At 41.0% G+C, this 12,114-nt stretch overlaps 1 protein-coding gene across 2 annotated transcripts in view; it reads right to left on the reverse strand.

Moving 5' to 3' along the window:
• SUSD2 (sushi domain containing 2) overlaps positions 1–12,114 on the reverse strand; it is a 320,283-nt gene that overhangs the window by 127,662 nt on the left and 180,507 nt on the right. For both annotated transcript variants that reach the window (XM_040345523.1, XM_040345532.1), the window contains exons 16-20: positions 11,671–11,838; positions 10,373–10,547; positions 7,442–7,643; positions 5,065–5,150; positions 3,912–4,180 (exon numbers count right to left, since the gene is read on the reverse strand). In XM_040345523.1, coding sequence (XP_040201457.1) covers positions 3,912–4,180; positions 5,065–5,150; positions 7,442–7,643; positions 10,373–10,547; positions 11,671–11,838 — 900 coding nt within the window. The remainder of the gene's footprint in view (positions 1–3,911; positions 4,181–5,064; positions 5,151–7,441; positions 7,644–10,372; positions 10,548–11,670; positions 11,839–12,114) is intronic.

Below are 12,114 nucleotides of genomic sequence, written 5' to 3' on the forward strand. Positions count from 1 at the left end.
TTTAATGATGAAGTTGGGAAAACTTTGTTTTTTAGACATGCTGAAAAACAACGTTTTCTTTCATGCTGAAAAATGATTGTGTGCACGCGGCATAACACTTTTTTAAGGGGAGCGGCAGTTTTTTAATTGTAATTTGTTAAACATTTATATATTTAGATTTGCCGCGCAGTCATTTTGCATTCATTCAGAGGATTTCCATACACAAATTATTATAAAGTATTATTTATTTATCAAAAGTCTTTTACTACACTAAACATTTCACTCAGAGTCGGTTCACACTAGGGCGACACGACTTCCAGCGCGACTTTCAGAGGCGACTCCGACACGACTTGAGCATGAACCACAGGGCGATCTGGGGCGATTTACAACACGACTTGAAGTCGTCTCCAGGACAGGAGACTTTTCAGTGGCCAATCAAACAACAATCAGCTCTAGGGGAGGGAGGGGGAGGGAGAGGTTTGCCTGAGAAATGTATGTTATCTTCCTGGAAAGTCGCTTTAGTTAAGACAGACTTGGATCAGACTTGGAGGCGACTTCCATTGAAATCAATGGGTACAAATCACCTACAAGTCGGATTGAAGTAGTACAGGAACTTCTTTTGAAGTCGGAGCGACTGGAGTCGTGTGTATTAACACCGCTCCCATTCACTTGCATTGTTTTTCTCGACAGCGCGACTTGGGACAACTTGAGGCGACTTCAAGTCGGATCCCAAGTCGCCCCAGTGTGAACCAGCTCTCAACCTCTAACTTTACATTGTTAGTTTAAAAAGCCAATATGAAGGAAAAGTATTGTTAAAAAAAAAACAACTTCTAAACCTTTGCACAGTTTTAATAAGTTGCTTCCACCCAGTTGAGGGCTGTTCACTAGGTCTCGCTACTTACCTTTTGCCCTGATCCAGCAATATGTGTAGCCCCTTTTGGACCCGCACAGCATTTCTCCCCAAAAGTGAGTAATAATTCGCACTGCATATGCAAGCTGTACCCCCATTTCTAGGAAACCACCATACTCATGGCGACCTCAAGTAGTAGCTCGCAGTACGAATTGGCCAGCAGAGCAGTGAATCACAAAATGGATCACAAAATGGAGGCTCAAAGTATGTATAATACAAGTGGACACCGTGGGGGCAGCCTAATAAAGTAAGACAGTACAAAGGTTTAGATGTACTTTAATCAATATTTTTTTGCATATCACTTTTTCATTATCCACATAATGAGAGAGTGACAGGGATGTATTATTTGCCTATAGTTTTTGCTATGTGTCTGTTTTTTTAATCTTCAAATGTTATGAAACATGGCAAAGTACTGCAGTACATAGCATTAAACTAAAATATTTTTTTTTTGGGGGTGTGCATCTCCTTTGACTCTCATATATGTGTTTTTCTATGATAAACTAAAATTGTGTTGCCATTGGCCACTCCGCTTTGCACATCATCTTTTACTTTGAACTGTCAAACGGGTCACTGTTTATAATTGTACTGTATACAACTTTTACAATGGTCTTGAAGGTTCATGTAACGGTCAGGGGCTTATGGCCATGTTTTCCCATATGGTGTCTGTAAGCCAGTATTTAGTTGAAGAGCTATAGGTGGCACCACCAAAGAAAAAAACACATGTAGCGCTACCCCCGAAGGAGCCGCTGTTTGATTTGGGATCGGCCTATTAAGTTACCCTGGCGTTGTCTAGGGGTGCAATTGTAGAGACAAACAGTGAGCGAAGGTCCAGACAGTGAATAAAGGGTTTTTCCAATGCTTTATTTTCCAGGCCAACACGGCCAACATCAACATCAATTGGGAAGGACAAAGTTGATGAATAGAGGAAGAACCTTGCAGTATCAGGCCTGGATATTAAATAGAACAGTCAGTACTGCTCTGTATAGTACCAATTTGTAACTCGTCCCCACTCCAACTGAGTAAGTAAAGTGCCCCCGAACAGACCTCTTTTTACAGGCCTGGCAGCCGAGATGCCACTTAGGATTTCTGGGAGGAACAGGCCACTTTCACAGGCCCGGCTCGGGCCTCTGCCACAGGCCAATTACAGTAACTGAGCTAGATAGATAGATGGAGCGAATCCTCCCAGTAGATTTCTGCATTGGTCACCAGATGACAGCAAACATACCTGTCAGTACTCTGGTCACCGGATCCCCAATTGGTTTGTTCAGGCTCTGTTAGACGACCTGCCTCAGGGTCCCCCTCAAACCGACTCCCCAATCGAACGGCACCCAGCCTGGGATCCTTTCAGTAGAATCGGGAACCCAGCAAGTCGCTGGGGTCCCCTGGTACCTCCGGGTGAGGGTCCAAGCGGTCTGAAACTATGACAAGGTGGGCCACGACGGCGGGGTCCATGGATGCGCGCACCCTGAAGGTGGATGCCGCACCTGGAACAGGACCCCGCGAAGAATTTAGAACACATGACACCTGTCACAGATATACTCCTCTCGAGCACACCCCGCGAGGTAAAAGAACTCCACTAATTGGCTGCTGGAGAAACTTACTCTGCCAGAACCCCTCTGGCGCTAACTGCTGGCCAGGGATGATATTGCATCCCTGGACCACAGACTGACCCAGTGGACATTTCTGGAATGACGGAAGTCCCACAATTTGAACAAAATAGTGAATGGGAGCAAGGTAACTCTCCCATTCCCCACTAACTTTAGCGTAGTGCCCATACTGAAAGTAAGGGGGCGCTACACACACATTTGCTTTGTCTGGTTGCCTATGCACAATTTTGGGTAGCAAAAAACATTAGGGAGAAAGGAATGAAGAGGCTGTAAGGGGGAGTCAGATGGTGAGCTCTGGGGGATGACAGCAGATGTGTACATTCATTTTTTTACTTTGTAAAACAACTTCATAATACGATTCCACAGCCAAGCACCATTTACCCCCAGCCAGTCCACAAGTGGATGAAAGCACTTTGGCAACTCAGAATGTGAGCTCACATACAGAAATTCAACACCAATTAAGCTCCTGCTTTAACTGGTGGTCAGGTTTGCTACCATCATCTCTCGCCCTGATGAACACTACTTGTATAATAGATATGGCTTGGTGGTTTCTGCAATTGAAAACTAGCTTTGCATATAAAGCAGACAGCACGCTGCTTCAAATATTCAATTCTTATTTCATTTTTAATAATGGTAATTACATGATAAAATGGGTGGAGCCTGTACAAAAGAATCATCATTCATGAGTGCCTAGGGCAGCATCATGTCTCTGCGCGGCACGAATAATAGCTGTATTAAACTGGGTCAACGTTATACATGTTTTTAAATGGGTCAAGCTAATATTTATTAATTTATGAGATTCTTTTATTATAGCCTGAAAACTAATTTTGGTAGCATCTCACAAATCTTTCGTTAGCTTTCAATTCAGCAATTTCTATTCCAGGCAGTTTTAACATTTTTGGAAAATAAAGACTCTTGTTACAGATCATTCTGGTTAAACTCTAATGGTGCATATGTGACTCCTGCTCTGATTGCACAGTGTTAAAGGCTGAACCTCTGAGTATTGTATTATTATTTCCTTTTTGTAAGATCTCTTGTCTTGTTGGAGTACACAATAAAAATGTAACTTTAAACAAAAAAAAAACTCTAGTGGTGCAGATATGATTTTTTTAATACAACAAATCTTACTATTGTTAACAATGTTGGGTGATTTATGTTTCAGATATATATGTGTTTTAATTTTTTAAATATTTGAATTAACCCATGCATGCAATAATATGAATCTCCCAGTATCACCATGTTGCAGACAGCTCACACAACTACTTTCTATAAAATTAAAAATAATTGCAAGCAGACTGTAGCATTAACTTTATCTAGTTTATGCTGATATAGAAATACATCTTTAGCTTGTGCCTTCTCAAACCTGGCACCAAACTCAATTCTATATTTGTAACTGGTAACAGATAGGTACTTACCAACTTTTGGGGGTTTGTACTTGCGACAGTCACTAGAAGGCCTGAGTTTCATGTAGTAGTCACAATTATCTGACCACAGGCAACAGTAATAAAAAGAGATGACATCATAGAGCCAATGAGAAAAGCCTGGTACTCTGGGGGGCTTCTTGTATGGCGGGGAGCCCCAGTCATGACCTCGGTCAGGGGTGCTACCCCCTATAGAATCACTAGTGAGGACTTGGAAACCATCTTTATCATAACAGCACTGCTGACCTGCTGCAAAGGTGGGACTGGAAAAAAATTAACATTTTTATTGTTGGCAGTATATTGCTTTGATCTAGTTTTATTTTCTCATGCATTTCTATGTATCTCAAAACTATTATTTTTATATAGCTTGTATATTTCACATATTACTAGAGTCATCATTTCATAACAATATTTTAGATAAAGATTTGTAGCAGACAAGGCAGAACAGTTGACTGTTGTCAGAATGACTAAGGCCGCGTACACACGATCGGTCCATCCGATGAGAACGGTCTGATGGACCGTTTTCATCGGTTAACTGATGAAGCTGACTGATGAAGCTGACTGATGGTCAGTCGTGCCTACACACCATCGGTTAAAAAAACGATCGTGTCAGAACGCGGTGACGTAAAACACAACGACGTGCAGAAAAAATGAAGTTCAATGCTTCCAAGCATGCGTCAACTTGATTCTGAGCATGCGTGGATTTTTAACCAATGGTCGTGCCTACTAACGATCGTTTTTTTTCTATCGGTTAGGTATCCATCGGTTAAATTTAAAACAAGATTGCTTTTTTTTAACCTAATGGATAAATAACCGATGGGGCCCACACACGATCGGTTTGGTCCGATGAAAACGGTCCATCAGACCGTTCTCATCGGTTTGACCGATCGTGTGTACGCGGCATAAGTTTCAGGTTGAGCAACATTATGAATGGGTTCAATCAGAGGATCTGCAACTTTTATGATTAAGCATTCCCTATTCTTTGTGGTCATTTGCAATCTGCCTTAATAATTCCTTTATGGGAAATCATATAATTACACCTATGCTATAATGGTTGTGTGAAATGATGCACAAGTCCATAAAGGTCTGTTACAGATTATGATATAATGTATTACAGCAAATATTAGAATACTGGAATAAAAGTTACCTGCCGTAGATGCCTCTAACACAGTGCACAGCTCCAGGATGGTAAGTACATGTGCTTCCAGTCTCTATGTTACATCCATAATCCGGCTGCAACATAGAAGCATAATTCTGGTTATTAAGTATTGGAAATTTTACTGTATTATAGCATTACACATATTGTAAATAGTATGTTTTGTTGCACTGTTACCAGGGATAGATTTTTAGAAAGTTGACAGAGGCCAAATGTTTGGGATACACAATTTCAGCAATTTTAATTATACATTATAGTACAGTATTAAAACTGTCCTTCATTTTCCAGCTTTAAAGAATTAAAGTTGTGCCCCTAGTAGACTTATACTCTATGATAAAAGGTGATACCTGTCTGGATTAGGTAATGAGCAAAAACAAGCTGAAATACCTACCCTTACTGGAGAGCATGCTGCTGCAGGCTTTTTCCAGTGTTTGTAACATGACCAAAAGCCTAGCTATTTCATTGTGGGACCTTATTTAATAGGATGAAATACCCATTCTGAACTCTGGTCTTTTCCTATGGTAGATGTCACATAAGTAGTGCTTAGGCCATATAGTAGATATTCCACTAGGTTTGGGCCAACCTTTTTGAGGCATTTGTATGAATACCAGTTGTTCAGCCTTTTTAGGCAGATAGCAGATATCAATTATAGCAATGTCTTTTTCACCTGCTACTATATATATGGCAGCTTCCTTCTTCTGTTTATAGTTGTTATGTAAGTAGTTAGAGCCTGCACCTGTCATGGTCTTAGTAACCAGTGACAATACCTGACCTCATTAATTTCAATCAATGTATTACTTAATTGCCGGGATCCACAGCCATGTAAATAAAGGATCTGCGGATAGTAAAAAAAAAAAAAAGGATGTAGGGGTTCCCCTGACAATTCATATCGGGCTCTTCACGTCCGGTATCATTTTTAAGGAGGCCCCCATGCAAAATAAAAAAGAATAAAAAATTTAAAAAGGGGTGAGTTCCCCCCAAAAAATCCTCACCAAACAATTATTTGTTCATGCAGCATGGCAGACCATAAAAGGAGGGGGATGCATTCTTTCCCTCCTGAACCATACCATATCTCATGCCCTCAACATATGGGGCACCTTCCCAGGGGGCACTGCCCTGGAAAAGTACGGTGTCCCCTTCCCCGCAACCCTGGTCCAGTGGTTGTTGGGGGTTTGTGGGCAAGAGGCTGATTGGAATCAGAAAGTCCCTTTTCATCCTTTTAATATTCACACATTTTTTTTTAAAGTGTAAACATAACACATATAGACAGTTTTTGAGAAGTCCTCAAAAAGTTCTGCAATGAACATCTATCATCAATCAGATCATCCAGCAATGCAGATCCACATCAATCGTGATGCCGAGAGCCCAACAATCGGGCAAAAGAAAAAAATGCTCAATGACCACCGACACGGGCCTGTTCCTATCACTGGAAAGACTGATCAACCACGATACTGAAGTTTTTGCCTCCTGTTCCCCCAGAGAAACTACTGCCACTGGAGGTCTTCATTGGCCATAAGCAAGTATAAATGGTCTGTAGAGTCATGCATGTTTATGCCTTAGTTCTATTACAGGCTGACCATGTGGCAAGTGTATCTTCCTACTGCAACTGGGTAACTGCAAGCACTTGGGGGTTGAACTGACCTAATCTTTACAATGATTCAGTAAAGATTGTCCATCTTTATTGAATACAAGAGAGCATTTTTTTTTTTTTTTACCTCTGGTGGTGCTCATTATTGCACTAAGAGATTTTGTGTCTTGTTGGAAATCTCTGCTTGAGAGGACAACAATTGTCCCCTTTAGTATAGAAAAAAAAGAAACATAATTGTTACAATGTATGAGCTGCAGTAACACACAGGTCCTACAGAAAAAAATCAATGAAGGCTGTGGTGCTGCTGCTCTTGGTAACACATCTTGCTGGTTCGATCACACTTAAAGAGGAAGTAAACCCTGATGTGGTTTACTTCCTCTTTTTTCCACTGCAAAGTAAAAGCATAGTGGGCTAGTATGCATCGCATACTAGCCCATTATATTGCACTTACCTGCAAACGAAGCCTGCGATGTCCCCGTTGTCTCCGCTTCACCCCTCTTCCTTCCGGGGCCGTGGACTCTGGCTCTGTGACTGGCCAGAGTCGCGTAACGTCACTCACGCGCATTGCACGTGGGAGTCCCTGGTCACCAGTCATGACACGGGACGTTTCTTCAGTGCACATGCACTGATGATGTCAGCACAAGCGTATATGGTAAATATCTTCTAAGCTACAAGATACTTACAAGAACAAAATTATTAGAAATATACAATTAAATGTATCACTATGCCATGCACCAAGTATTCTATTATGACCACAGAAATAGTTTGTAAATAACGTACATGAAATCTCCCAGTATCAGCTCTGGCTTGTTCCATAGTGCAGGGACAATCAATAATTTCAGAGAGAAAATCAGGAAGACTCTTGTCACTTTCATGCCAATCTAAACATTTGTTATATGCCCAGGTAGCAGAGTCTTTGCGAAAGTCTTCACCCAGGTGCCATGCCATGGCATGATCCACACTCCATAATGAATGGACATCCCTGTGATCACAAACAAAGTCTGGTTTACATTATATAAACCCATTTATTGGGCATTTATTATACTTTCATTATTTTGATAAGTAAGGAAAGGCAGAAAAGCACAACAAATAATGTTAGCCATACATTTGTCAATCCCGACAGTGGGCATCCCAAACAGTAATGCTAATGCATTAAAATAATCATCGCCATTAATGACCAATTATGTTTAATGCAAATGTAAGCCATCTGTAGAACACTGGTTTTGCTCACTACTAACTGGATATGGTCCTGCAGAAGTTGGACAGTAGGTTTACTAAACAAAAACAAAAGACAGCCCAGTTAGAGGCCCCTGTTGGTTGCTATAACCCCCTTCCACAGCTGTGGGGGTTAATGTATTAGGTGTATGGAGGCCTCAGATTTCCCTTTAGCATTGGGTTACCTGCTGAGGCTGGGGGGCGCCTACCCCATTAAGACACAAATGTATGGCAGGTATTGCAGCTTAATGGTTCTAAAAAGTGGAGTCACTGCTGGATGCTAACGTGGAGACTTCTGTGCTTTTGAGGTGCCTGTAAGACATGACTCTATGGCCACAGAGGGAGTGCCAGGCTCTGCTTTGTGTGTTTTTTTTTCTTTTGAAGAAGCAGCAGTGGCCACCCCTATTAGGTCTTCTGTCCCGAGAGGAACAGGAAATACTGAATGGAGGAAGGGTGGTCCTGCAGTACTCACTTCCGTTTTTAAATCTACATGGCTGCTTCTCCTATGTTTTCTGCTGACTGCCTTGTTTTTAGACACTGTGGAGGCAAATTAACTATTTACCAAGGCCATATCAATTCTGTATAGGGTCATAAAGGTTTTAGAAAACCATGAAAACTGAGAGTCAACAGGATTACAAGACCACCATAGATCTATTAAACTCAGTTCCAAGATGGTTTTAGCTAATGCTGAAGAGCTTGACGAGGTTGAAATAGTCGGGGCTAGGAGAGGTTCAATCAGTGGGTACATCACACTAATAAAATCACCCAAATATTAATGTATGCACGTTCTGTTTACCCATCCAGGATTGAAAAGTCCTGTTATTGTGCAGAGGACTATATAAGAAGTTGTACTCATATTAACTGATTCAAATATTTGCAGAGGAAGAGGGCTACTGTAACTGCTTTCTCCCAGTGATTTTATTGTAGCTCTAGAGGCTGGAAAACACTATAAGAAAATCAGGTGGACGATCATCTGGTTTTCCTCAATGTTTCACAACAAGTCGGAACCGAGGAAGCAAACACAAAAATTCTCGCGCGACAACATTTTTTCTTTTGCCGTTTATTGTATCTGGTCAAGCGCGAAAATCATACGAAAACGGTACACATTAACCGCTCGCCACGGTCATTATACAGCGGCAAGTCGGCACGATCCTGCCAGCCGCCGTAGCTGCCCTAGAACACAAGCTTACTCTTTTAAGATTTTTTTTTATTCTTTGTTATAATTTCAAATGCAAAATGAATTGGGTGTGTTAATTGCAGCAATAGCCGATCACACCTTATTATAACAAGTAATACTTGTTATAAATTATATGTTCAACTAACTTTTTTTTTTCAAGGTCCTGCATAAATAAATATATTTGCAGACCAACTGGTTACTTTTGTCATTAAAGTTTAATTAAGGACATATACAGTACATATACTCTAAGGACATGTTGGTAGGTTAACGGGTTCCTATCTAAATGGGCCCTAGTATATGTATGAATCTGTGTTAGGGACCTTAGGTTGTAAGCTCTTGAGGGTAGGGACTGATGTGAATGTACAATGTATATGTAAAGTGCTGCGTAAATTGATGGCGCTATATAAGTACCTGAAATAAAATAAAATATTAAAGGCAGGTTTGTTTTTTCTTAAAAATAACAAACATATCATACTTCCCTGCTCTGTGCAGTGATTTTGCACAGAACAGCCCCGATCCTCCTCTTCTCGGGTCCCTCGCCGGCGCTCCAATCAGTTTGCAATGGGAGCACCTTAGCAGGCTCCCTCCTGAGCCGCTGCTCTGTGTGTCCATTCACACACAGAGCACATTTTAGGACCATGTACCTGATCTCGCCTCATTGGCTTACTAGCTGTGATTGACAGTAGTGGAAGCTAATGGCTCAGCCAATGAGGAGGAAGAGACTCGGGAGAGCCACTGCTCTTGTACACATCGCTGGATCGAGGGGTAAGTATTTGGGGGCGAGGGAGCTTGAGGGGTTGCTGCACATAGAGGGTTTTTTACCTTCATGCAAAAAGGTAAAAAACCTTGAGCCTTTACAACCATTATGGGTTTTAGTATTATTTGCAAACTCTGAGGTAAATTAGTTAAAGCCCAACTCCAGCTAAAATTTGTTCTTTTAGTTTTGGACATACTTGAGTATCTTTTTTTATTTTTTATTGGTGTTAATAATCTCACTGGGATAATTGTAATTATTGTGACACCAAGAAATAAATCAGGGGAGCGGTTGTCACTGGATCACAAAGATGTTGACAGCAACAGCAACCAGATAGTGACATCAACAAATAAAAAAGCATTTTGTTACCATCTGTGTCCACATTAGAAGGATTTCCCATCACATTCTATCCCATCAGAAATTGAGGATACATCTTTTAAAGGGTGATATAGACTACTGGTAAAATTTAACAGGGGTTCTGAGCCCTTCCCACTCTTTCAAAATTAAAAACATATAGCACAATTCAAATAGTGTCAATGTATCTGTTTTATTTTTGTTTAATTACCTCTCCCCATTAGAATGTTGACTTGGCACAATCCTTAGGCTTCCAACCTCATATATGCTATGTTCTGGCAATGCTGGATTGGGGATAAAAGTGTAACTCCCGTTGTTGGTATATTTATGTACCAAGGTATAGAGATATTTCCAGGCTGCTGTCCAGGACTCTGTATAAGGGATTCCTGTCCATTATAGAAAAGAAGACAATACATTTAATTTCCTACTTTAATTTGCATGCTCTCTAAAAAAAGAGGAAAACAATCACAACTGTTAATGACTGGTAAGAATGATAATCTCACAGATAAACACAGACATTAATAAAACAATAAATATTTTAACTATCCAAAACCAAGCTTGTGATATTTCCTCCCCCACGTGCCTCTTCTCCTGATTTATATCAACCCGTCCCCCTGCGCCAAGGTCCTAGGTGTAATCCTGGACTCCGAACTATACTTTCGGCCCCACATTCAATTGCTGTCCAAAGCTTGCCGTCTCAACCTCCAATACATCTTCAAGATATGCCCCTTCCTAACCAATGTCACCACAAAGCTTCTTATCCACTCCCTTGTCATCTCTCACCTCGACTACTGCAACTCACTCCTTATTGGCTTACCTTTAATTAGGCTATCCTCCCATCAGAACATCATGAATGGTGCTGCCGGGCTCATCCACCTTACAAACCGCTCAGCGTCTGCTAGTCCTCTCTGCCAAACCCTCCATTGGCTGCCATTAAACCAGCAAATTAAATTCAAGATACTAACAACAACTTACAAAGCCATCCACAACCTGGCCCCCAGCTACATAACTAACCTGGTCTCAAAATACCAACAAAATTGTTCTCTTTCCTCCTTCCAAAAACCTCCTGCTCTCTAGCTCCCTTATCACCTCATCCCATGCTTGCCCCCTGGAGTTCTCCCAAGCCTCTCCAGTCCTCCGGAATGCTCTAACTCAATCTGTCCCACTATCTCCTACTTTGTCCACTTTCAGAGGATCCCTGAAAACTCATCTTTTTAGAGAAGCCTATCTGGGCCCCCACCTAACAACTGTACATTTATTTTCTCTATCAGTACATCTCCCACAGTTATTACCTCTTGTATCTCCTGACCCTCCCTCTTAGATTGTAAGCTCTAACGAGCAGGGTCTTTTAATTCCTACTGTATTAAAGTGTATTGTATTTGTACGGTCTACCCTCAAGTTGAAAAGCGCTGCGTAAACTGTCAGCGCTATACAAATCCTATCATACTATTACTAATAATAATAATAATAATAACTAAAAGAACATAATGCATTGCTTTTAAATGTTACCTGATTCCCCATAGCCCCAGACCTCAATGTTAATTGAGTTCTCCTTAAACGTGTTTGGATCCCATTTAACTGTCAAGGTGCCATCATAATTGGGTGTGCCATAGTACTGCCATTTTGTGTCATTCTCGAGAGTGCATTTTTCTGACTCAGACACTTTCCCAGGATGCACTGTAGTGACAAAAGGAAAAAATATGAGTTCTCAAAACAGCCCCACACATTCCTTATTGAGTCACAATATTTTAAAACCCAACTCTAGAAATTTCTATTCATTTTCTAACAATACTCTTTATTCTAGCATGCAAAGAAAAGTGAGTATTTCAATTGTAATTAAGGTCCACATCAGAATAACTTTCATAAATGCCATCTGTGGTCAGCAAATATCTGCAGGCTGATTTTCAAGACCCCCATCTACGTATGTCCATGCAGATATATTTTTACTAGCAC

Source organism: Rana temporaria, chromosome 1 (assembly GCF_905171775.1).
Source record: "Rana temporaria chromosome 1, aRanTem1.1, whole genome shotgun sequence".
NCBI classification, from domain to species: domain Eukaryota; kingdom Metazoa; phylum Chordata; class Amphibia; order Anura; family Ranidae; genus Rana; species Rana temporaria.